Source organism: Trichoderma reesei, assembly GCF_000167675.1.
Source record: "Trichoderma reesei QM6a unplaced genomic scaffold TRIREscaffold_8, whole genome shotgun sequence".
Classification (NCBI taxonomy): Eukaryota; Fungi; Ascomycota; class Sordariomycetes; order Hypocreales; family Hypocreaceae; genus Trichoderma; species Trichoderma reesei.
This window is the reverse complement of record NW_006711155.1, coordinates 672,395-698,847: the sequence shown is the minus strand read 5'-3', so window position 1 is coordinate 698,847 and position 26,453 is coordinate 672,395. Positions and strand designations below refer to the sequence as shown.

The 26,453-nt window shown below is 52.8% G+C and overlaps 5 protein-coding genes across 5 annotated transcripts; 3 read left to right on the top strand and 2 right to left on the bottom strand.

Annotated features, from left to right (window-relative positions):
- Positions 1-241: 241 nt before the first annotated feature.
- On the bottom strand, positions 242-3,277 carry TRIREDRAFT_61000 (uncharacterized protein; the record flags this gene model as incomplete). Its single annotated transcript, XM_006964908.1, has 2 exons — positions 242-2,984; positions 3,132-3,277. 2 exons carry the CDS (start codon positions 3,275-3,277, stop codon positions 242-244), a joined length of 2,889 nt encoding a protein of 962 aa, XP_006964970.1.
- A 1,578-nt stretch (positions 3,278-4,855) lies between these two features.
- Positions 4,856-6,216, top strand: TRIREDRAFT_106960 (uncharacterized protein; the record flags this gene model as incomplete). Its single annotated transcript, XM_006965069.1, has 5 exons — positions 4,856-5,262; positions 5,523-5,568; positions 5,621-5,876; positions 6,011-6,032; positions 6,099-6,216. The coding sequence occupies 5 exons, from the start codon at positions 4,856-4,858 to the stop codon at positions 6,214-6,216; spliced, it is 849 nt and encodes a 282-aa protein (XP_006965131.1).
- Positions 6,217-6,571: 355 nt separating this feature from the next.
- Positions 6,572-7,453, top strand: TRIREDRAFT_32027 (uncharacterized protein; the record flags this gene model as incomplete). The annotated part of the gene is made up of 2 exons (XM_006964793.1): positions 6,572-6,957; positions 7,072-7,453. Coding segments are annotated over 2 exons (768 nt in total), but the record flags the coding sequence as incomplete, so codon positions are not given.
- Positions 7,454-7,646: 193 nt separating this feature from the next.
- TRIREDRAFT_106958 (uncharacterized protein) lies at positions 7,647-9,434 on the top strand (the record flags this gene model as incomplete). The annotated part of the gene is made up of 2 exons (XM_006965068.1): positions 7,647-7,969; positions 8,072-9,434. 2 exons carry the CDS (start codon positions 7,647-7,649, stop codon positions 9,432-9,434), a joined length of 1,686 nt encoding a protein of 561 aa, XP_006965130.1.
- A 2,462-nt stretch (positions 9,435-11,896) lies between these two features.
- Positions 11,897-13,276, bottom strand: TRIREDRAFT_61223 (uncharacterized protein; the record flags this gene model as incomplete). Its single annotated transcript, XM_006964907.1, has 1 exon — positions 11,897-13,276. One exon carries the CDS (start codon positions 13,274-13,276, stop codon positions 11,897-11,899), a length of 1,380 nt encoding a protein of 459 aa, XP_006964969.1.
- Between the last annotated feature and the right edge of the window lie 13,177 nt (positions 13,277-26,453).

Below are 26,453 nucleotides of genomic sequence, written 5' to 3'. Positions count from 1 at the left end.
CTTAATCGCTTCTCTCTTGATTGTACATATGGTCTACTCTCCGTTACCCTTTAACCCATTCCATACCTTATAGCCCTGTAGAAGGGTTTCAAGACTGTACTTGCTAAACATGGCCACTATATATTGCGCCTTATTCCGAGTCAAAAACATACAAGTCTTCTGTCCTGACCAGAAATCATCTAGATAAAGAGGATATATGGGCTTGCTTATCGTCCCTGCTTCCGCCAACCCCCCTTCCCCTTTACGCACCAGCTACGACGGCCAGGTTCTCGTAGATGGCTCTCTTGACCTCGTACAGCGTGCTCCTCTTGCCGCCGAGCGGCAGCCCCACGCTCTCCACGTCAATGTGCCCCTCGGCCGTCTTGCGAACGGCCACGGAGCCATCGACAACGAGGGTGCCCTCGCCGCGGAACTCGGCCGCGTGGCCGGCCCCCTGCATGGCGCGGCGGAGGTCCGCGAGCCTCAGGTCGCCGACGTGCAGGGACTGGGCGGCCGAGCGGGCCGCCGAGATGAGGTTGGCGGGCAGCACGTCCAGCGTGGGCATCGCGGCCGTGTCGGCGGCGTTGGTGAGCGCGACGGCGGTGGACGTCGACGCCGGCTCCGTCTTCTGCCTCTTGTTGGCGACGTCGTCGTGGTCGTGAGCCTGCTCCGAGCCTGTTGCCTGGTGGGCGAGGGCCGAGGCGAGCAGCTGGCCCGTGATGGTGACGATGCCCAGGCCGCGGACGTTCTGCCACTTGAGCTTCTTCACCAGAGGGTCGGCCAGCTTCACGACCCAGGCGTTTGTGTCCATGCTGGCGTCTACCCAGGTGCCGACCTCGGGCGTGAAGACGTCGACGGAGCGGTCTCCGTCCGACGCCAGCGCGGCCCGGCAGTCCGCTGCGAGAGCCGTCGTCTCTTCCCGAGTGCCCGCCACGAGAATCAGCTTGCGCGGCTGTATCAGGGGGATCAGCATGTTGAGACTTCGCTTGTCGTGCAGTCCGCTAAAGTCGATCATGGCGACCCGCAGGTTCACCGTCACCGTTTCCGTCTTGTACGCCAGCCTGCACGGGCCAGTGGGTTCCTCCGGTTCGGCATCCTCGACCGTGTCCAGCTCATCCGTAGCAGCGCCGTCGGCCAGTTCCAAGGCTTCGGCATCGTCAGCCGTGGCCGTTCGGTTCATGTTGGGCCGCTTGTTGGCACCGGCTGCCTGCTTAGCGACGTCGTCCCACTTGCGCTTCTTGCCGAGCTTGTCGTCCTCTGTAGCGACCTGAGCACCGTCCACTGCGTCGTCTTCCTTCTCCTCTGCCCGTAGATAGTCTTCTGGGCGAATCAGCTCGCCAAAGTCATCGGTCCTCTTCCGTCGGATGGCCATTGGAAACGAGCGTTCCCGACCCCTTTTGCCGCGTGTGTCAAAATCGTACACGTTCTTCTTCTTGATCAAGATATTGATGCCCAAGTCCTCGTCTTTGAGAACCACGTTCTTGCGTCCTGCCTGGCCCATGGTAGCAGACACGTTGAGGGCCTTGCCCTGCTGCTCACCCTCGTCTTCCGAGTCGGACGATGACTCGGATGATGCATCATCGACGACGTCGGCAGCTGCTTCCAGCACGCCTGCTCCGCCGGCCTGTTGAGTTGCCTGCAGCTGTCTCTGCGTCGCTAACCACTGTTGATAAATGGCAAGATCGTCTCCTTCTAGAGGTTCACGGACGGCTTCGCGAACCTCGAGTTCCCGGCCGCCCCCGTAAACCATCTCTAGGGTGTCACCAGTGCTGGCGTGCTCCGTAGAGACGCCATCTCTCCTCTCTTTCCACCATTCCCATAATGTTCTTGAGATTGAAGGGGAATCTTCCCTGGCTAAGCTCGGCCGCTCTGTTAATATGACCAGGTTTCGAGAATCTCTGGCCAAACCCTTGACCAAGTCCTTAGAAAAGCCCCATTCCATGGTGATGTCACTGGCTAGAATCACACGCCCATGGGTCTCTCCGTTTTCAATATTCTGGCTGAGAAGCTTTATAATTTGGGCTTTTCGCTCCAGCAGTCGCAAGTACTTGAAGTCGAACGGCGCTCCTTCTTTCTTCTCGCTGCCTCCATTGACCTTTCGCTGACCCTCGGCGAATGCCTCAAATTCCTGGACAATGTTGTTGTCCATCCACTCGAGCATACTGCGCGCATACCTCATGGTGCTTGAGACGTTGCGGCCGGCTAAATACAGCTTCGAGTACTTGAGCACGCCGTCTCTGTTCGCAGCATCCGTGCGCCAGGCATGCTCGAGAAGATATGAAATCTCTAGAACTCTGGCGCTCGAGTCTACGGGAATGAGTACCGTGCCGCCACGGCTGACGCACGTCTTTATCATTTCGAGGAGGTGTTCGTCTCGCTTCGCGCGACCACCTGCCTGCGCAGTTCTGTCTGCGCCGCGAGAGCTGCAAATCAAGGCGGTGGGCTTGCGAAGCTGCTCGATGACTTCTGCGCCGCCGCCTCCAGCGCCGCCAAGCCAAGCAGCTCCCGCAAAGACATTCTCACGAGCTTGGTTCCAGTCTACCGCGTACACAATGGACTCCAGCCCGTGTTGAATGTGCCATATCGTGCCACCGAGGGTGTGGCCAGAGTTGTAGGCCGTGATGGTTAGGCCATTGAGCGGGGGAGAGAAGGGTGAAGACAGTGGTTGATGTGGCTGCGAGTATTTCAGCGGCTGGATGAGAGAAAAGTATCGCGCAATCTCTTCGGGCGTGGGGGATTGTAGAAGGAGGTTTTGCGCAGTCGTGGCGGTCTGAGAGTAAGCGTATGCTGTCTCGGACAGCGAGCTCTGGCGGATGGTGGTGGCTGCCGCGGGAGTGGAGGAGTAGAGGTCCTGGGTGAGAGTTCGGCCGAGGTCGATGACGGGGCGAGTCGCATAGACGGGGATGCGGGTGAAGAGAGCAATGTTCTTGCAGCAGTGGGCATATGCGGCCAGATGCGAGACGGTGGCGTGGGTGAGGAGAATGAGAGAGAGTGTGGGAACCTGTCTAGACGTAGAGAGAGCCTGTGTTAGCTCTGCCGTTTGTGCTTTGCCTGCATTTGCCTTTGCTCAACGAGCGTCGCGTGATGCTCGATATCCTCCACCTTGCCATCCTCCATTCGGACAGACATCGTCCAGCTTGGTTTGTACCTACTTCTCCAGCTCCTCGAGCTTGTCGCTGCTGAAGGTCTCGTCCCAGCCTAAATCAACCAGCACCTTGACACCTCCATCGAGCTCCAAGAGCGATTGCGACGCGAGCGACTCCGACAGAGCGCCCTGGAGCGGGCAGAAGGTGAACATGGTTGTCGATTATCTGCTGCCGCGACGGCAATGCTTGCGGGCGAGTCTCTCCTACAGCATGACTTGTCGTCGTTCTTTAGGATTGAGGTTCAAGAGATCGAGAAAGATGTCTCGCAGTCAAATGCCGATATCGACGGAAATGCTGGGCGAGTCTGGTGGGCGGATCGCGTCGCCATGCTGCATGTAATTCTTGGTTGCTGGATTGGAAGAGACATGCTGGGACATGGGTTGGAGTTCGATGCGGGACCGGGCATACTTTGTTCCCCGATTGGCGGGTTAAAACCGGCTGGAAGGGGAGCTTTCCGCTTTTGGGTGTGTGAATACCTTCAGTCTACCTAGGTACTTATAATGCAGACGTAGGCGAAACAGCAGGATATAGAGCCCCAGACTGGCTACTGAAGATCTCAGAAACTCCGTTCATTTGCTGCTGCTGCTGCTGCTGCTATTTTCAAGTACGCTGAGCATTATCGTATACCTCTAGTGAGAGAGCTACACGAGGCTGGCCGGTGGCGTTAATGACGATCAGCGTAGCTATGAACATGATAGAAGGCATGATGAATATAGGTAAGCAAGAGAACGAGAGGGTCGAAGCACGCTCATGTATATACTCAGACACCATCGTCTCTTTGCTCCCTACACCACCTTGGCTGCTGGTTCGTTTACGTCCAGCTTCTTCGTTTGCCTTGAGTGCCAGCTAAAGTTCAGACGGCCGTTGCGACATCAGCCACATGACCAGCACTGACATGTGTTGGTGATTGGTGGCTTGCTAGTTGCTTTCTCCTGCTTGACAGTACTTACGGTTGAAAGACATATCATAAAAATTAATCTTAATTATAAGATAAAACCTGCTGTTGCTTGGCTGTTGTGCCTAAGCCGACTGGAGGTGCTTGGTTGGTATGCTGGATAACAGGTAGATGATTTAGAAGCTCAAAGACAGATTGCTTGGGCCCCTTCCTCCACGAGTTGTCTCGCCTTACCTGCCATTTGAGTTCGAAGACTGTAGTAGTGCAATGGCTGCTGAGAGTCAAGTGGGAGGCGTCGGACAAGCCAAAGGGTGTGGTCCGGTGAAGACTCTTCATGATCTGGTTTATCCAAATTTTCGCCCAACAAGCTGTCAACCAGAGAGGATAAACGATATTGACAATCTCCTGTATCAAGGCTGATGACCTTGAAATCTTTCAGTAGCAGTGAAGCTCGAATGCCCCCCCTTTATCCCCAATGATGCCACTCTGTAAATTCTGTTGACGACAATACTTTAGAGCTGGGACTTTGGACAAGCCACCAAAACCCCCTACTACCTTAGGTCATATGTAGACAGCCCGCTCTGAACTTCATTCCAGCTTCTTGTGGCGATTAATTTTGGCAAAACGTATAAACAAACCTACAGATTGGTGTAAACGCAACCACTCAAGGTACATGTACATAATCACACAATGCCCCCCGCCCCCCTGTTCCCTCAGTCCTCCTCTCTGCAGCACCTCGTGATTCCCTCGCTTCTCATAAGAGATATGATACACTTATCAATAATTGCTCTCATTGCTTTCGTCTCCATCTTTTCATCTCAAAACGATCATCATCATGAGTCTCATGATACGTCAGTTGCTTCGTCGCCTCGTATTCCGAAGGACCGAGCAGAACCCAAGATGCGCGATCCTTCAGCTCCCCATCGAGATGATTCTGCTCATCTCTGAGTACCTCTCTGAATACGAACGCATCATCCTTGTACAGACCTGCTCTTCGCTGCGGATCATTTTCATCGACAACTACAAAGGATGTGAGAATAGCCGGCACCCTCTCTCATCCGGTCAGCTCGACATTGATCAGCGCTCACGATTCATTCATACCTTGGCCTACCGTCAACCCAAACTCTTGGCCTGCTATTGGTGTTTGAACATCCATACCATTGACAAGGATGATATTCCATCATCCCAGCGCAAGTTCCACTGCCGTCACAAGCCAGAGCCCCCGTCGGACTACTTTTACTGGTTCGGAAGATAGCGACTTTTCTATCGACATGCACAACTCGCCTTGAAATATACCCGCCTCCTGCAAGAGCAGGGCGACGGCGGACCTGTTCTCCCTAAGAGACTTTAAAGCACACCTCGACAGTCTGATGCAGCCATGCTACGGGGAAATTGCGCCAGGGAAATGGTCCATAAGCAGCGAGATCCGCGGCGACGTCTTTTTTCAACCAACCAAAGATCGTTGACGGACGACTACTTATGAAAGCTGTCTGGGTGTACAGGAAATCCATCAAAGACGTATCTCCAAAGACTATGGGATGGCTTCATGTAGGTATGCAACCATTTGGTATTGTTCGCTGCTTAGCAAATTTGAGATTAGACCAGGGCTCGAATGCTCCAGACGCCCCGTGGAGGCCTTGAGCTCGCGATACATGCTGCTTTCAGGACCGGACAACGCAAAACTGGCTCTTGCTCCTACTGCGAGACGGACTTCGTGGTTGAGGCCTCCTCCGAGCGAACTGTCGTTCACGCATGGCAACACCTTGGGGCCGAGGTCCCCTTGCTTGACAACGAGTCATGGAAATGGATGACGCTACATGTACGAGAATCCCTCGACTTTTATACTCAGCCTATAAGTATATGGAGGCTGTACCAACGGGACGACGTTCGAAGACACTCAAAAAAGAAAAAAACGGTCCATGACAGCGGTAGCCTAATTGCATGATGCAGGAAGTTTGTCAATATCGCTACTACTATTGTTATCATGCAGTTTTCGCCTCAAAGTTGGAACTGTTCGTAGTTGTTTGGTCATGCGTTTTACACAAGGGTAGTTTAAAGTACTTTACATGTAGTAATAGAGCAAGTGTTGAAGCCTTTGACATGAAGTATTATAGTACCGGCAATGGTTTCCTGCACAGAAGTCGACGCCCAGAGAACGCAAAGGAAGTTGTGGACGTGCCACATACTAGTACCTAGACTGATGCTCCCACTCTTACTCAAAGGCCAAAGGTTGGCAGTCAAATTACAATTCTTCGACTTTCCGGGCTTGAAGCCCCAAAGTAACCTACTAGGTAGGTAGGCAAGGGTCAGATGTTGGGAGCCAAATCAGGATAAAGAATTCGAAAACCATCCATAAAGAGAAACGATTCAGAGAAAGCCGGCCATATAAATAGCGTCATCTTTCCCCTTTAATTTTCAGTTCGACTTTCAACTCTGACATGAATTCAACGTTCTCATGTTAAAGTCACCGATATCCCCAATCCCCAGCTTTGCACACTTCTGAGCAGAAATGTCCGCCCCCTTCATCATCGGGCCCTCTGCCGGCCACGCACACACACACACCGTGATCCTGCTCCACGGTCGCGATAGCCAAGCCCAAGAGTTCGCCTCTGAATTCTTCGAGTGCGAGGCCTCAGACTGCGATGCCTCAAAACCAGAGGCAGAAACCCCCCCAGCAGACCGGACGCTGCCGGCTCTTTTCCCCATGGTTCGGTGGGTGTTCCCACAAGCGACATCCCTCCCCTCTGAGCGCTTCGGCGTGGACATGTCGCAGTGGTTCGACATGTGGAGTGTTGAAAACGCCGAGGAGCGCCCCGACTTGCAAGTCCCGGGCTTGCTCTCCAGCGTTGCCTCCATCAGAGAGCTGGTCAAGGTGGAGGAGTTGCTTGTGCCAAGGAAGAGCATCTTTTTGGGCGGCATCAGCCAAGGTTTTGCAACGTAAGATACCTCTTTTGTTCTTCTTCTTCTTGTTCTTCTTGTTTTCCTCCTTCCTCCTTCTCCGTTCTGATACTCCTGTTGATTAACTGACCCTCAATGTCGCCCTCCAAATAGCGCACTGGCGACATTCTTCGCCGACGGCAGCGGAGGGTTTGCTGGTCTCTGTGGCTTCTGCAGTTGGCTGCCGCTCGCCGACAAAGCTACATGTAAGCTGAGCATGGCCAAGCAAGGCCTCGACCAACTTCAACACATGCAGAAACTCTACGCCAGTAGCGATGGCCAGCAACAGGAGAAGCCGTCACGGAATGCCCAGCTCATCTCGACGCCAGTCCTTCTCGAGCACTGTCAAGATGACGAGGTCGTCCCCATTGCCAATGGCGCCCGCATGAGAGATTTGTTGAGCCAGCTCGGTATCAGCGTAGATTGGCACGAATATGAGGATGGGGGGCATTGGATCAATGAGCCACAGGGCGTGGACGACTTTGTTCGCTTTCTGCAGGCAAACTTATATCGAGCCGATGCTTGATGAAGGTGAAAAAGGACTGGACCCGAGTTTCAACCAACGCCCAGCTAGACTGCGCTAGGCAGGGGTCCCTAATAAGCAATAAGATCTATAAATCATCGTCAACCTCAACCTGCTCACATCTTGGAAGCCGTCTGTGACGATACCTTACGCACTCATTTGATTGATGGAGGACGAAGCGGTGCGCATGCGCTGGCTCAGCGGCCGGCCTCGGCGAGTCCTCGACCTGCGCCGTCCTCCAGGCTTGTCGCAGATGAACTCGTATCACGCGCAATGGAGTGTCATGGACGATCAGATCATGGTGAGCCTGCCATCGACAACAGACGCCTTGTCCCCGTCTACAGTGTACTTGGCCGATATCAAGGACGGCTTGAAAGGGGATGGCGATACAGTCGAGTTTAGGAAGATTGCAGAGCTGCCGTTCCATGCCACGAGATCAAGGCTGCTGAGCAACAGAGAGGGGTTCGTCACTGCAGAGCTCAGGCAAAGGTATGCAACATACATGTACATAGATGTATATATATATGCCTTGGTGGCCGTTTCGGCAGCCTGTCGATAGCCGTTCTATACATACTAATTCCCTGTTTCCAGCCTGGGCAAGTTGATACTACGCACTCACGACTGGAGTGGCAGCGTCAATAGAGAAAAGACTGTGGCAGCAGAGGCTGTCGATGGGGACATTGCCATTTACGGCGCATCCGTCGCCCTCTGTGTACGCACTGGCACATGCATTCAGAAGCCATTCACCAACTGCCTCGGAACTTCAACACATGTCATGATCTGGGACATTGAGACAGAAGACGTGAGAAGGGTTGAGATACCCCAAGACGAACGCGCACCTCAATGTGTAAGAACATGGGCTCCAAGACCACTTGCCTGCTCTCCCCATCACTGCCTTCTGACCGTCTTCTCAAAGCATAGGGGGAACATCCAGTTCGCCACGTCTTCGTACCTTGCCCTCGGCGGCCACATCGATCCCTGCTACGACAAGCCGTATGCCGTGCTGCGGTCCATCTCGATTGTGCCTTCAGAGCAGAATCCTGGCCGGTTGTTTCACCATCACGAAAACTTTGAGTATGGAAACAACCACGACGCAATAGCAATACCCGGAAGCTCTGCTCGCAACCATGTCATCGTGCACCATCACCAGGCCGAGAGCCGCTTTACAGTCGCAGACGTGGGCTTACTCACAGGCGAGATTCCCGTAAGCCTCCCCAGCATGATGTTTGAAAACATTGAACTTCCCCAGACCACAGACGGTGACGAACAGAGATGGCTTCAGTCCGTATCGGAACCCACCCCGAGATACTTTACCGACCCGGATTACCACAAGGACCTCTTCCACGTCTTCTCCGACAAGACCAGAGCGCGAACGCTCAACGGGGCCATATTCGACAGACTGCCCGCCCTCGCCAAGAACCGACTGCTGGTGCGGCAACACGTCGAGGAATCCGACCACGACGCGCGCAGCTATCATGGCTTCAAGGCCTCTCACTCCTCATTCGGCACCTTTCAGGTCCTCTACCTCTACGACTTTGACCAGGACCGATGCAGAGCCCTGCGCCAGCTTTCACCCCCGGAGCGCCAGGCCCTCGAGGCGCGGCTGAAGGAGCTGAACCCCGACGCCAGGGTGACCGTCACGTCCCGCATGTTTTACGCCTCCATCGAGGACGAGGACGACATGGAGAGGGACCCTTCGCCAGAGTGGAAGGCCCACGTGCGGGAGCTGTGGGAGGTGGAACAGGCGCGGCAACGGGGGGAGGCCAGGTTCCCGGCGCTCGAGTTTGACGAGCCGCCAAAGGGATGCGATGACGATGCTCGCCTGGTGTTCACGCGCAGCATGGTGTGTCTGCCGAGGGTGCGGGACGGCGAGGGGCTTGCCTTGACGGCTTCGGCTGTGGTTGAGCTTCCAACGCCCACGGCAGATGGATCTGTGCACTGCTTTCTGGCTTAGAATTGCCCTGTTCTTTCGTAGGAGGGGAAACGATCGCAACAGCTGCACTTGTGGTCGAGGGGCAGCAAACTGACTGCTCTCTCGCAGATGCTCTTTTGCTGCGGTCTCTAGAGGTTTGTCTAGGTATATACGAACACTGGTAGTTTGTTTTGGAATCATTTGGGCAGCCTGTCAAGTAACGAATTCAGAATATGTCAGATTCATACTTTACTCCTCAGAAACCACGTCGACAATCTCAACATGACCATATTCAGCAATACAGAGAGTGCCCGACTCCAGTCATGTCAGAAGTCGCCTTGCGCACTGACAGTATATCGGTTGAGGTTCGGGAGCAAAGAGCGATCAAGAAGCTGCAACAGGTTCTTTCCGTAGAGCACGAGACTCCCACCCAATGAAGTGCAGGGAATCCAGCTCTTGGCCAATAGGCTATAGAGTAAAATTCCACTCGTCGTATCAACAAGCCGCCTCGAGCTCAATCGGTGACCTGTGATTGGTTCAAAACGAAACCATTCCTAGCCCGGTTAGCTCAATCGGTAGAGCGTGAGACTCTTAATCGAGAACACGTTCTGATGCAATCTCAAGGTTGCGGGTTCGACCCCCGCATCGGGCTTTTCCTATACTATCCAAGTCATTCGATTGAGATATGAGGCGGTTTCTTTTTTTGGTTTTTTGCTTAACAGCTTGGATCTGGTCAACATTACCTCTTATCTTCTGCTTATAGCTTGCTACCTACTAGACAACAAGAGAGGTGTTGTGATTTATTTATTTTTAGATGTCAAGTCTTCTGGGGTCTTGTCGAATGAGGTGCCTCAAGTGACGGCCATGACGAGTACAATAGCAGCAAAAGACACTTAAACCTTGCCCAAACACGGCCAGGTCCTCCCCACGCCTCATAAGCTTATCTCCTCAACTCTCTCCCCAGCTTCCAACCACGAGCAGCCACACGCATCATCCTCCTCCATCCATGACCTCTTACTACTTATGTATCCATCTTACCTTACATGCCTAACACAGGTAAGATATGCTTAGTAGCGCCCGCCCGCAACTCCCTCGCATCTGATCCTTTCCTTCCCGCTGTCCTTGTTCTTAATATTCATTCCACCTTACCTTGCGGCTCATCCCCGCCCCCGCGCGCTCATTCATGTGCATACTACTAGCAGTAGTACTGGAATTACTCGTAGACGTTCCTACTTAAGGTAGCACTACTAACTCACATGCAAGGTAGATTAAAACCCCCCCCCCCCTCTTTCTCCTAGTACTCCATCATTCTCTCCCCGTGTTACAACTTCTCGCAGACTCGGCATCTTCTTGCCGGGTCCGGCCACCAACAACCTCTAAGTCACCAGTCTCAATGGGGAATAGGAATTTTTCAATTTCGTTATTCTCGATAACAAAAGTCAAGTCATCGTGGGGGAGAAAGGGAGGATGACGCGGCCCTCCTCCCCCCCCTTTTTGTTGCCGATTCGTAAGGCACCTGGTAGTTGAAATGCTAATAGTATTGCAGTACCTTGTTCTCTCGTATGAATGACGAAGGTCTATTTTTGCATCCATCTACGCGAAGGCGGTTGTTGTTCGCGGGATGTGAGAGGTGACGAGGACATTGAATAATAGATAGATAGATACCTAGGTAAAGCCTTTTTCGCGTTTGTGGTTCCCGTAGGAAGGAAGGGTTGTCAAGGACGTGGGAAAAGTAACGTCAACTTGGCGCATTCTGGCATGATCCTGCTGCCTTATTACTAGTTAGTAGTTTTTCTGCGTAAAAGGCAAGCTTTCTTTTGCTCATCAGAATTGTTTTCTCGATGATGGTTGAAGCATGTTAAATGTCTGAATGAGCAGATTAGATTACGACATCCGTCGCATCTCTGATGTCACTCAACCATAACTACAAACTTCCTTTATTGTACCTTATTACCCAAGGTACCTACTGTCTTTCAGGTTTTATGCTTTTTCAAGCCAGTATACCTTAGCTCATTATTATACAACACAAAACATTTTCACATGCAAAACAGTGAATGACTGTTCATGAAAATGGAGGATCTGCTATTACTGCCCCTCCATCACGCTGACAATGATATACATCACATACCTATGTAGAGAGAAAGATACAATGAGGAAAAAGAGTCAAGTCGTCCCCATCTTCGCCAAAACCAACGGGTTGGGGTGCCCCTTGTTCCGCCAACCTATTTCCAGATACACACAAACACACACAAGACAGGAACACCTTCAGAGTTGTAGCAAGCAGTAATAGAACACATGGGCCTCGTCTGGGCCCATTCCGATGCTCATCCAGACGCCAGAGCAATGCATTTCAGTGAACAAACAAAGGAAAAATTGATAATAGAGGGATGAAGTCGTGACATGTACAGCCCCTCCCCTCCGCCAGACCTTGGAGCGATTCTATACGGACAGAAACAGTGACGAAGAAAAAAAAAACACTCAAGTTTTAACCCACGCTCGCCCGCCTAGATGCAAAACTTGCGGTCAAGCATCCGCAGGGCTCGCGCGTCTTCGCTGGCGCCTCCCTTTTCAGCCATGGTGATACTGGCCGTCCTTGGGCTGCTGTGAGCGCTGCCGTTTGCACCGGCCTCTGTGGAGGAAGACGTCGTGGGGTGCAGCAGCGCGGACAGGCTTGCTTTGTTGCTGGTGCTGGTGCTAGTATGCGTCTCCACATGGGAACTTTGAGGCGGACTCGGGCTCAGCGTCCGTGTGGGAGGAGTGTGCAGTCCGCTGTGGGCAGAGACAAGAGGCCCGTTGGCAACAGTCCCCAGAGCTGGAAGAGGCCCCTGAGGCTTCTTCTCGGGCGGGGTCCGTGAATCGCCCATGGCGGCTTGCGCGGCAGCCTGCAAGGTTGGCTGGTGGGGAGACTCGTGGCCACGGGGCGGCGTCGGTCCTTGGGAATGCTGCGGGCCATGGTACGGAGGCAGAGGGGCCGGCTTTGGCGTGTTTTGCAGAGGCGGTAATGAAGGCCGGTCGTAGGGACTAGGCGCGCCATGTTGTTGGTAGTGATGCGGCGGAGGAGGCGGAGGCGGTGCATAGCCGTGGTGAGGCGGCGGCGGACCTTGGGGGGCATACGGATGAGGCAGATGGTGGACGGGAGGAGGATGGCTATAGGTGTAATGGCTGTACGGAGGGGTCGCGACTGGCGACGGAGGCCAGCCATACCCGGGCTGGTAATGGCTCGCAAACGGCGGTTGATGATGCGCCGGGTGAGGAGGGTGGTGGTGCTGATGCTGAGGAGCAATCATGTAAGGCGGCTGCTGCAGCATCGGCGCCCTCGTCAGTGCAGGCGTCTGGTTCGTCTCGCCCATGCTGGACTCCGGGTACATGCCCTTCATCGGGATGATGGATCGCAGCATCGGATCGTTGGTCGGCTGAGGCAGCTCGGGCTGCCCCGGCTGAGGCCGAGAGTAGTACGAGATGAGGTGGAGGTGCTGGCCGGTCGACGTGGTGATGCTGAACGACTGCTTCATAAGGCCGTCGGCCTTGTATCGGTATCCTTCCGGCTCGCCGTCGTCATGGTCCTCGTCGCTACCGCGCCCAGATTCGGGCGTCTTGCCGTTGCCCCGTCTGCTTCCTCCAAAGCCGCCTCCTCGCTTGCCCTCCATTTCGCGGTACGTCAGGAAGCTGCCCGACACTCTGCTAGCACTCCAAGACTTGCCGTCCGTCCATCGCCGCATGCCTGCTTCGCGCTCGTCCCACACAAAGACTGAGCCGGATCTGATAGACTGCCTCTCCTTTTCAGAGAGTCGCCTCTGGACCCGAGGCAGATGGCCTAGCCGACAGGCTTCGAACAGTTTGATGGCATCAGCTGGAGTCCGTACATAGCCGTGGTACGTCTCCATCTTGTCGGATGCTATTGATTCCGGTTTGTACATGTGCAATGGTCCGATTCAACGGACTGGGTGTTATTTTGGGGACGGGAGTTGTTGGAAAGGGGGGGGGGGGGCCAGGATCACCCAGACACGCAGGTCTGCAGCGATCTCTCGTTGACCCAAGGGAGCAAGGGGACACCTCTGGTGATCAAGGAGGCGTGATATGACTGCTGTGAGATGGAGCAGCAAAATGACGACTAATAGAGGAGTAGTTTGCAGTGCCAACTACGGATAATATGTGTCAGTTGAATGCGCCAAGAAGGTTGCAGTCCGAAATATAGAAGCGCATATAGGGTGCGTGCTTTGCAGATGGGAGTGGAGGGGATGAGAAAAAGTCGAGTGCCAAGAACGATGCATCAGACAGAAGAGGGCATATCTGTATCATTTGTACACATTCTCAACCATCTCTCTTGCGTGTGCATCCATCTTCTCTCCAACTCAGTACGAGCTGGCAGACCCGGCAGCACAGGCGGAGTAGCACATTGCGTGGTGAAAGGGCGAGTTGCTTCAGAGACGTTGAAACCCTCTCCTCTTCGATACCCGTGGCAAGGCAGCCGCAACTGGTCCTCTCGTCGTTTGACTTTGTGGGCGATGCCGCTCGGCGATTTGCAGGACGGAGCAACTTGCAACGCCCAAAAGGATGCATGCGTTTGCGGTTCCATCGTGGCCAAAACCCATGGGCTGTTTCCGGCAACTTCTGGAGGCGGTTGTTGCACCTAACCCGCATCTTCATACGCCAGCTTCCCGGAGTGCGCCCCCTGTAAACTTTTTTTTTTCCTTCTTCTCTCTTCTCTTGACTTTCGTCTCTCTGTCTCGTCTGGCTTCGTTTCTCCCCCCCTCATGCTCGCACAGCTCGTCCACCAGCAGAGGCAAAGGCAAAGGAGAGGCAATAAGAGGCGGAATCCACCACAGCACAAAAGGGAGCACAGCAACGCCTCAGCATGGGAACACTAGATCCATGCAGGCAGCCTCGGGAAACAAAATCACCAGTGCCATGGAGGCACGCGGATGTCGTCGCAAAGGATGGCAGGAAAAGGCAGGCGATGGAGTGACAAGCAGAACCCGGCTTACCTATAGGAGAGCGTTGTATGTACAGAAGCAGGCACAGAAACGTAGTGGCGCCAAGGAATCGAGATCAAACGGGAAATGGGAGGAAATGGGAGGGTGGAAAGAGGAAAAGTTCAGACGAGGTCGGGTTGCCAGATATATTATGTACAGAGAGACCCGGCCTTTGTCTTTCTCCCCTTGTTGCGCCGCGGATGTCGATAGTTTCGAGGCCGTTTCGATTTCGGGGGGGGGATAGCCGGATCGCGACAGAGGGAATCTTTGCACGCAGAACAAGGTTGAAACTAACGCTTCTGCCTTGGTAATAAGCCGCAAAGCCAAAAGGTAAAAAAAGAGCAAAAGCAGAGGGAAAGATGGAGGAGAGGAGGGAGAATTAAGGTTGGGGCGAGCCAAGTCAACAGGGTGTGGTCATGGATGGATAAATCGGCTCGTTTGACGCAGGGACGTGTGGGGTTGTGGCGACAGGGGGGGAGGGGTGCACTTAGCGGGCGGTCTCAGGTGGAAGGGCGCTGAGCTTGGGGGGGGCTTTTAGTGGTGGCCCTTTGGCGATGGCCGCTGGAGCGCCTGGAAGACCGGCACCTCGACAAAACGGCAGCGGGAGGACGGCGATGGCATGGTGGATGAGAGCCGTGGGAAGGACAGGCGGACCAAGGAGAAGAAAGACGGTGATGAGCGGCGTTGATCTGGCAAGGCGAGAAACTCAACCAAAGGTTACCAAAAGCACAACTGCAATACGAGTAATATAACTGCAGCTACCGTCCTCTCCTTGACCTCACCAATACGCATATAAATGCTTGTGCATGAAAGGTACTATGGACTATACCAAACACCATACATGTACTAGCCTACTCAGACATCACCAATGGCCTCAGCTCCAGATGGTATCCCAAGCGGCAGCTCACCTGCCGTGCTGGCCTCCCAGCCGTGTGCCGAGCGCCGTTTCTGCCTCTTTGGCCCCGATTCGATTCATTACGTGGCGGCCAAGTTGCTCTGCCATGGTCTGCCGCCGACCTACCTAGGTGAGATACAGTACAGTACTCCGGGCTTCATGTTCGAGTCGCTATGCCTGTTGCACGGGGTTTGAGCGCGAGTTTTGTATTACCAAGAGGCCACGCATGCGGCTTGTTAACGAGCCAATGCCCTGCCGTGCCTCTGCCTCAAGGGGCGGGATGCATTCTTCTTTACATGCCTGCCGGTGGAAGAGCCGGACCAAGCGAGATGGGAAGCCAAAAAGCATCAACGCATAGACTAGCGAAGAATACCACCTCACAAAGGGATCAACATGGGAGACGGGAGATGGCATCTCATCTCACATCGTGTCATCCAGCTCGAATCCGCCCGCCGACGATGAAACGGCCTTTCCCTGGCATCTCCATTCCTTGTACGGATACGCGGTGACAGTAATAGAGTACTGGCCAACCGCGTCATGCAGAGCCCGGTCGTCGACGGAACGGGCTCCCTTGCTCCAGTGGAAAAGACGGCATCTGCAGAGGGAAACAAAAGGCCAATTTCATCTCCAGCATTCGCAGCCAAGAAGAACCGATCCTTGCTTGGCTGTCCGTGTGGGGTGGACGGAATCGGCGTGGGCGCCCGGGAATAAGGCACGGAGTTGCATCGCCCAGGCCAAGACACACAGGCAGGTAAGTCCCCAACCCTAATACTAAAGAGAGAGAGAGAGAGGAGAGAGAGGGCACCACATTCTGTCATTTTCTTCTCGTTCGCTTCATCAGCCCTGCTTGCTCAAAAAGTCCAGCCGTCAGGTGGATGACTCGTGTCTTTCTCGCTCGTCTTGCCGTTGGATCCCCATGATCCCCCTCCTTTTTACTCGGAGATACTAGTATTACGAGCAGATTTGAGGACAACAGAGAGGCCACCGTCGGTATCAATTTCTGCCACCGGCAAGCATGGAAGCTGAGGCTGTTCGACTAGACGGCCGGCCGTGGCCATGACGCATACCCGCGTGGCGCGAGGACGTGTACGTAGGTACTGTAGTAATAGCCCTTGCATTCTCCAGGACATTTCGAAATCTGACTTTCCACTAACACGAGCGCTCCGTATCGAGTACATACAAACAAGAATAAGGTAGGTAGTAGAGCAGGACCGAGCTGAAAAAGACGACATGACACTGTATGTACAGTACTGCAGACGCGGATACTACTACTACTGCTGCTGCCAGATCCACCCACAAACGCTCATCATCGTCTTGGCTGCGTAACCAACAGACCGGCGTTTCTACAGGGCTTCCGCAAATAAGACCGCCTCTGGTATGGACTGGACGTCCACCTTGTGCCGACGCAACGACATATTAAGGTCATGGAATCTCCTCCTAAGCTTATTTTCAATACTCGCTGACGAAAAGGCTTAGCCCGCCGCCACTGACTGCATAGCGCCAGTTGTCGACATGGGCACTCCCTGCCAGTCTGTCCTCTCAAGACCAAGAGCCAACCTGCAAGTCCGGTGCTTGTTAAGTTGACTACTATCGTTCCTTTGCTGCACTCACGCCCCTCCCTTTTTTTTGCCTCTCTTTCTCTCTTTCTCCCCTCCTGCTCCTTTGGCCCTTCTGCTGTGTCGTTTTGCCCGCTGATCCGCGCGCCTTTCTGGCTTGCTCTCTGCTATCATAGCGGGGATTGGGGCATTTTTTGTTCTTACTACTAAAAAGTCCATTTGGCATTGCGAATCATTTCTTTCCCTCTCTGCGCTCTCTCCCCTTAGGATGAACATAACGAGATAGTAAAAGAATTAAGATACACACACACCCCCTAGGAAACGAATCGCCGAGACGAGTCCATCGTCTGGGTAAGTCGGCACGAGGGGGGGCCTTTAACGACCCACGGTTTTACGTGTTGGTTGAGGCTTTGACGGCATTGGCATCTGATGGATACGGAATCCTGTACGAGCGCCTACTATGGCGTTTCTTCACATGCATGCAGCGTCTGTTGTTGTTGTTGTTGTAGCGCTTGTACGAGTAGTATATCGGCGATATGCCCTGCCAAGCGAGAGTATAATAAGCTTCCGGCCAGGAGCAAATCGAATCGGGTCGCCAGAACGCATTGCGTGCTTGTTGTACTAGATAACAGAAGCTCGGAAGCGTAAAACTCGATGGCTGAATCCGGCCGCGCGTGCGACTGCTTGTGCCCTTGCAACTCGTCCCAACAAGCTTAGCAGATAGACTACTGTTCACAATATGGAGGAATCTATCGGCGCTCCTTCCGGCGGTTGTTAGTTACTATGCTCCAGGCTGGCTGCAGAGAATCCTGCGATTGGCAGGTAACTGGCGCGGATGAAGCGGCTATCTGGCCTCATTCTCTAGGCGCTAAAGAGAGAAAAAAAAGAGAGAGAGAGAGAGAGAGAGAAAAAGGCCGTCGCGTCTCCCAGCCGGGGCTTGGATGGAGGCTCGACTCCTCCAAGAGGTGCCGTGGCTGCCGATGAAGGTGGGGGGCGGTCTTTTGCGCAACGACTGTGATTTGCTCTGCTGTGGAATCTTGCCGTTCCCTTTGAGATTCCATCCGACAACCTTGATCCCAAGGTATAATATTTCTCACTCATTGCTATTGTGTTTTTATTTAAGATTTCCCCATCTATTTTGGGTTCCGTTGTATCATTCCCCCGCCGGTGAAATACTAGGTCCCGCTGACGCTGCCAGATGATTGCTTCCTTTCTTATTTTCTCTTCCTTCTAAGCCACTACATTCCAATCGCCGAGCAATGTCCTCCCGGTAGGTATGGGAAGAGAAGAAAAGAGAGAAAAGGAGTGGCGATCTATCTAGCATCCCGTTCAATTAACATCTTGATTACTGCTGCTGCTGCTGCTGCTGCTGCTGCTGCTGCTGCTGCTGCTGCTGTCAATACTGCTTGAGAGGTTCTGCTCTCTGCTACTATTTGCCATGTACATTCCTCTCATCTCAGTATGAGCATTGAGTAAGGATATATACCTAGACAAACCAGCTGAAAGACTTCTACCGGCGTGTGGACTCTGTATGTACAAACTCAGCATGCTGGATAGCCAAGTTGGGATGCCGGATACATGTAGTAGCCACCACCAAGAAGAAAAAAAAAGCTTGTTCGACTGGCTTTGCTCCGGATCGGCGCATCAGTCGCCGAATTCCCGACGAATGCAGACGTAAGACTCTCTCTTACACAATCGCTCTCTTCCTCTCCGTCTCTCTTACGCCCCCTGTCTCTTTTTGTCTTGAACGAAATAAAGCTTGTTTTCGTGCCGTTTAATCCAAATACGGGGTGCATGACGAGGCCCAGCGGCTCGTATAATATTATAGGAGAGTCAAATGTGAGACAATCATTGAAAAAGAAGCCGATTCTGGTGATAAGAGTCGCAATCAGGGATGAGGCGTCGCTCTGTTATAATTAGTATAGCAATCTCTGGTGGCCGGTCAGGAGTAGGAGTCGATGACGATGCCATTTTCACGTATCACCGCCGCGCTTGCTCACCACTCAGCAAAAGTCTACACAACACAACCTTCAATGCAACTCCCCTGTCCACAAACAATTCCCCCCCGAGGGCTTCAAACACGCCTCATCACACAAGCTCAATCCGTCCAGATTAGGTCTTGTAGATTAGGCCACGCTAGGCACAGATTGAGCCAGGGAACATCAACATCCCCCCCAGCAATACTATACCAGGTATGTGAACGGCTAATCATCAGCGTCAGCCGTACAAGGAAGGAGGACCTTTAGACGGCATCTCGGCTCCCCCTCAAAGGGCTTCAGCACCTGTCCTTGTAGTCGTAGCGGCATCTCCCTGCGGCTCCCCACGATATGAGGGCAATTTTCCCGCGTTTCCAGATTGCCTTTTTGCGCGTGTTGCCTGTCGAAACGGACAGCCCTGGACCTGGTTTCTTCCAAGTCTATCGCCTGGGGAGCTGCGCAGCCATCCCGTTGTAGAAGTTGTGGCCGAAGCCGCCTCGATTCTGGCCCTTGGGTCGTACCACCTAGACGGTCGCCGTGCTCCATATCCGGAACATGCGAGGCAGCATTCGGGACGCATTTGCCGTGCGGGCTGTTTTTGGACATGCACAGCGGTGCCGATATCCAGGAGGCATGGGCCACGTTTCCATATTGCCTCTTCTTCTGCTTTCTGCCGCTGATACAGGTGATATTACGATCCAACGGCGCCTACTTAGGTAGATTCATACCTACCTGCCTAGGAGGTACTCGTATGGAGAGGCAGGACGGAGCTTTTCTGCTGGAGAATGGCTTTGTACGCCCAACATGATGGGCGATGCGTCGTGCCGATCCTGCGAGGTTCGCGGATAAGCATGCCTTGCACTAGGCCCGACGAGGAAATCCGCAATCCGCACAAGTCATGTAACACGGCACTGATTCTCTCCAAGGGATAGTAGAACATCTAGATGCTCAAAGTGTTGTTTTACCCGTTGACGCAGGTCTTGCTTTTTTGGAGAGAGGAGGAGGGCATATTAGAAAAAACATGCTTATCCATCCCATCGGGTTTCGTCTGGTACATGCATGTAGCAGTTACTGCGTGAGTCCTCCCGGCTGAACCGACGCATGCATGTACTTGTACCGGCGAATGACGTGACGACAGATACGCCGTCCAAAGAACTTCGTCAGCGAGGCGCGAGATTCGGTTGAGTCGGCCAGCCTTGTCCCGGGGGCTGTCACTCGCACACGCCCCCCCTCCCCCCCTCCTTGGCCGGAATGGGCCTAGAGGGATACCGAGGGCCTGTGCAGGTAAGGTAGGTTAGGAGGTACGGCGCTCTTTGTACCTACTGGCGAGGAAAAGAAGCAGCCACAGTGCCCTTCCTGCCCTTTCTGCAGCCCCGTTATGACGTCGTCAGCAGGACGCCGAGCCGGCTCCGGCGGCCACCAAGAGCCTTGGGATGGGTGCTGAGACACGGTTTCGGCTCTTGGCTTGGGGCGGCAGGCAAGGCTGGATATTGATGCGACACGATCAGGAGAGAGGGGTTGGGAAGGGGAATTAAGAGAAAAAGAAAAGAGAGAGAGAAAAGACACAAAAGGGGGGAAGAATGATACTGCAACACGGGCAGTTGTTTTATGCTCAGTTGTCGTTCAATTAAGTGACGGAGATTCAGGGACGGAAACGCGACGAGAACGAGGCATCCCGCGCAAAAGAGCTTATTCTCACGTGGGCAGAAGCTGACGGGGTCCTAATCCAACGACGCACACAGTGCGGCTTGGGGCATCGACAAGTGCTGATAAGCTGCTTACCCATCTACAGTACTAGTGCTAACACTTTGCTGCTCAGTTGACCATCGCCTTGCTAGTCTAGACTTTTTGATCGCCCTGCCGTCCGGGTAATCGGCTTCGACATCGCTTCTCATCCCACAGTCACGGTTTCAGAAATGGAACTCGGGGGGCCTGCTTCGACGGGCAGGACTCGGCAGGGGCGAGGCGAGAAGATTGATGACCTTCCCGATTGCTCATGTCGCCGAGAGATGAGGCCACGATTCGCTTTGCCCGCGTCTGCGCTCATCTCTGCATCAGTAGGACTTGTGAATGCTCAGTTCGAAACGTGTAGTACTTTGCTTCAATTGTCTTGTCCTTGTCGCAGCAGCCATATACTACTTCCTTTAGCTACCTACCTACTCAGGTAATGATATCCAATAAGCCATGCCAGCGAAGAATGCCGTCGTTGATCCATTCCATGACGAAATCAGATCCTCATCTTCTTTCTCTGCTTGTGACCAAAGACAAGTCACCATTTCAAATGACTCTATTCCGACCATCAAAAGGGCCTCCGGCACACGGTGGGACAATGTACTGTACGAGCAGCCAAAATTGGTATCGCATGTGGCTCGCACACACGAACACGACCAAACCATTTCCTCCTATTGGTTTGACGCCAGATTCCGATGGGGACACTACGGCAAAGTCGGCCGGGGAAAATTAAAAAAGTCTTGTTCCGTCTTCATTCTTCTCGTGAGAGGTTTGGCCCACACAGAGAGCCAAGCTCGCGCGTTTAAGCATGAATTTAAGCGTTGTCAGCCACTATGCTTGGCGCGGCAGCTATCGTCCAATGTTGCCAAATGAGGAGGGGGGGCGTGTCTGTAAGCACTTCTACAAGTATCCTATGCCCCCTTTTCTTTTTCTCTCCTTGCTTTCTGTACCTACAATCTCAAACTTGCCTCTTTGCGCATGCGTCGTTATATGCGAAGAGATGTGCATGTGCCAATTGTTGCATTGCGCGACTTTGCAGCAACGCGCCTTCTCTTCTCAATATCTTGTGCCCATCTTCCCACTTCCACCCCAACCGGCAAGAAGCAACAAAGTCTCAGCTAGCATCTATCCCGTTCGCACATTCCTCCTCGAAAGAGTGGGAATCTCCCCCCTGTAGCCTGTTCGCCTGGTGGAGACGCTTGCAGCACTTGGCGTGGATCTAAGATGCCGTGCTTGCCGACTTGGCTCCCAGGGAGGGGTGTGGAGTCGCGAGTCAAAATCTGGCAAGGGCGTCTCGTGGCATTGACCAGTGCCAATGCTGATCCTGCGCTTTCTTTGTTTGATTGATTGTGGTGCTTTAGTATGTCTTCACGACGGAATCCGGAGAGCGATGCAGCGGTTCATTTCCGGATGCTTCTCGAGATGCTTGACACATCATCGCTGCTCCGGGGCTGGGTCAGAGTGCTTGGAGTGCTGGTGAGAATAGAGAACAAGTGGACGACTAAATGTGTGAATACTGATGACTGGATGACTGGCGACTGGATAGAACCCCAGTTTGGCCCGCTCGGAGACGCACAGTGTGCAAGGCAAGGCATCGCCCTAGTAGTCGCTCTCACTAGTAATAGACGCACTCTGCAGCATCCGAATATCCGGCCTGCGAAGCGCAAGAAGCAATCGCTAGTGACGACTCGCCCTCGTAGTCCCAACGCCGGCCTCCTCTTGTTTGGCATAAGGTTAAATCTATTGGCCTGCCAGGGCTTGCTGCCCCCCCCCTTCGCCTGCTAGTAAATACCTTACCTTGGCCAGTGGGTATTACGAGTTCACTTGTTGATGTTGCTTGTCTGAGAGGTGGTGAGGCAGAACAAAGCCCGAAGCGGCGGAACCTACATTATTTGGAATGCTATCGTGCGGATGCCTGGAGCTGCAAATCTCGCACACATATCGACCTGTAATCCTCTGGTGCTTGCAGCTACATGGCCGAATCAGACGCCTTGTGGTGAATAGCAGCTGAATACCGTGGGCGTGTGTACTTTGTCGACTCGAGGGGCTTGTTGTGCGGCTTGGTTCCAGATATGCTTATCCAGACCGGCGGGCACGAACATGGGGCTGCCGACGGATGGCGATTTTAGGTGAGAAGTATTTATTATCATAGTTGCAGGGTAAGCAGGAGGCAGCCAACTCAGAGACGAGATTTCGTGTTATGGGACTTGTTTGGCGAGATGGAACTGCATCAAGCTTATTTGATGGCACATCTCTCTTCACTGCACTTTATCAGAGAAAAAGAAGGCTTTTTCTCGAAAAGGGAAGACTGTGGAAAGGATGCGCGTGCATTGAATTTCGTTCAAAGCTCAGGGGAGAGTGAAAAGACTCTTGTCAAGATCCCGGTGAAGTGCGGAGGACAGGAGCATTAACGAGTCCACTCGCTTCGCACAAAGTCGGTGGGCTTCGTGTTGCCGGAAAGGAGGTGTATCATAGACTCGGAAATTTGGCAAAGGGCATTTCTCGGGTCACTCTCGCCTCCAAACGCCGCAAGACTGGCCATAGCGACGAAGGTAGCACAGGAGTGCAAAGAGCCTCGAGAAACTGGCTGACGCATCTTCTGGCGTCTCTCGCCGCATCGGGGTACGAAACGAGGTCATCTCCGAAATCTCTGGTCTCTCGTATCTATCTACCTTACCATCAAGGCTCGTGATGAATACACCACAAGGCAAGAAGCTTGGCTCTGATAGTCCGATTGATTGGTCACTCGCCGCCTCGTTTCTCCAATCCCGTCGATATACATATCTCATAAGCAGCACTACGAGCGGGTAGTACTGAAACTACTGGCATTCTCAAAGTTGCAAATAAAGCTTCCTCACGCGTCATTGGCGGGCAATGGCGCAACCTTACCTTTAATCCTATCGCTGCCAAGACAATGCGTATCTCGGATTCGACGGGGTTTCTTCCTTTCTTCGTTTGGGTTTGCTTTACTTCTTCCTCCTTTGTTTTGCGGCGACGGCTGACTATCTGGAAGTCTATTCGGCTAGAGCGTTCGACCTGTCACATGCGGATTGATAAACGACGGAGCGCAAGCTGAAGTGAGGTTGCTCCATGTCTATACGGCGTTGGTCACATAACGTTGTTTCGTCTTTCTTGTCAGGAGCATAGGTACATGTCGCTTTTCTATTCTTTTTGTTTTTCCTTGCACGTGTACCTTTTTAGCACATTGCTCGTCCATACAAGTCTGCGGAGTACGTTACTTGTTTATTCACACACGCCGACCTTCTTCGCTTTGGGTGATGTAGACGGCGTGGACGTCGGAAGCATATCATAGCCAACAACAATTCCCTTAGAAAGCCCAACATTTCGAATTGCCATCAATCTGTCACAAAAGCGTAGGCATCAAGAAAGGTAGCATTGCAGCGTGGCTTGTTGGATGAGAAGCAAGCCACGACAGAGAGTGGCTTGGATATAGCAGCTTCACATATGCGGTCGTGATGACTCGTGAGGTAATGCGCTCATCCAGTCGAGGGTCGAGACTGTTTGCGCTATATATGTAGTAGCCGAAGTCTGACGGAACCGAGATTTTATCGGTATATACCTACCTGCTATTCGAGCTTGGTTAGCTTGATATGCTGCTACTACTGGACCTGAACGGGGATATCGCTACCTCTTCTCTGCTGCAAATGGTTCTCTTCTAGTCTTGGTAAGTACATATCTTTCTAACCTTACTCTTGAGACTGCATTCCACCCTCTAGCTGTGTATCTAGAATGCTACATAGCGCTCCTATGAGAGGTGCGGCTCACAGGGTGAATGGATACCTCGTCGGCGCGACTGTTCTTGATCGGATTGCTGTTGCCCATGGGGGAAGCTCTTATACACATGAATGACGATACGGCACACAAAGCGCGTGCTCAATTAGATCTGTCCCTTATTCATCTCGAAATGAAATTCGGCGTCTTGGGATAATCAGAGTGATGTATGCCACAGGCTTGTTCCGATGATATACGGCAGACAACTGAGCTCTAAGTTTAAACCTGGTCTGTTATGTGTCTTTGAGCTCATGCCCTGAGCTCATGCTACTCTTCTCTCGCTCGGCTTCCCTGCTAGATCATGAACTTTCCGCCAGAATGAGTGCGGCAAGCTGAAGTTCAGCAGTTCCTACTCGCACCATGTGCTCATCACCGACGAAACGCACCCGCAATTGATAATTTTTTCATATTCTTGTTCGATGCTAGCTGTATATCAGGACCAGGAAGCCGTTCCAAAGTTGTTTAAAAGAGCCACAAGAATCTCTGCGTCATGCTTGGTACAGGAAGCCGAGTTGGACAAGCGTCGGAGGAAGAAGAGACGAGACAGAATAACTGAACGGGGCTGATTGCTGCTTAACGTCATACCTTCCCTTGAAGCCGTCAAGCCCTGTGGATCCATGTCTCTTCGTCTTCCCTCACCGTCCCATCTTTGTCATTTCCTCATTTCCGTGAGAGCAAGTCCCTCGACCACCCAGAGTCGATGTGTCGCACGAAAGACGGTCGATGGCAATCTGGGCAGCAGATACTGCTAACAGTAACTTGCACAGCTGTCGGGATTTCGAATGTTGGTGGTGTGCCGAATGAGATGCTTGATGATGAGGAGACTCAAGATGGGAGAGAAGAGAGTCAACGAACAAACCCTGGCTGGAGCAGATGGAAAAGAATCAAGCTAGGCTGAGACTGACTGCACGCAGGAGTATATGCGCAAATCATTCGCGTGTTGGAAAAATTGAAACTCAGAGAGTATGTAGAAGGTTATTGGGGATGATGAGTATGACACGGTGAGGAGGTGAGGTGGAAGATGGGCGAAACCCAAGACTTCGAAGAACACGACTCTACGTTTTGCCCAACCCACTTCATCTCCAGTGCCAGGGATTTATACAAACACTAGGAGCCAAGCACATGAAGCGAGTCTACCGATCTTCTCATTGCGACAGCTCCGTTTATGCAGCCAGCAGTGGCAGTAGGGATCATGGCACGCATGAAGAAGACTTTGTTGGACGGGTTAAGGGCACAAGAACATCCGTGTATATTTAGACTACAAGGTGGAAAGAAGCAACCTCATTGTTTGTCTAAAAGCAGCGATAGTGTGTATAGTTACGGCTTCACTAATCGATGGCATCCTATGCCAGGCATAGAGATCTGAAGTTGAGAAGCGGAGTCGACAAGCTGAGTCGAAGAGGTTTCTGCTCTGGTTGGGCCGAAGGGTCTCAAAGGCCAGTCTTCTCAACACCGCTTTTTCTTCTGCGAAGATCGGTGACTTGCGCGACTAGATACACTGAGAGCAGACGCCCTGATATTTTCCAAGTTTGGTGTTATTTGGCATGAAATTGTCTGGTAGGTCACACCCATCTGTATTGTGCTCTTTGCTGAGTCTGCCCGGCCGCTTATTACCCTTTGACCACGACTTCATCTTACGAGATTGGCCAGGAAATATGTAGCTGTTATGAGAGCAGTAGAATACATATGTGTCCCAAAAGGTCCGCAAGATCGAAGTCGACAAAGAATGAAGTCGACAGAATTTGGCAAGGCTCGAATCACGCCCATGCGTTCGTCAACAGGCCTTGGGAGGTAAGATGATGGCCCCCCCAAATCATACTGCCGCAACAGTGCCTCGCTCTCTTGACCATTTTTACGAAAAGGTGTTACTGTGCGCGCCTTATTGCACGGAAGAAGACATGTATACTGGAGCTTCGCTTTCGGCACACTCAACCGGAGAGACTCACCACACGTGATTCCGTCACTCACATCGCTATGAATACATACATGAAAGGGGTATTTTCTATTCCGCATCCCAAAACGGGCCTTCTCATCTAGGTACGCAACAACTACCCAACATGGCCATCCATATAATACAAGTCTGCGGCATCCCCCTGCCGCTTCCGTCCACGCATCGTCTCGATGGAGGAATAGTTGCA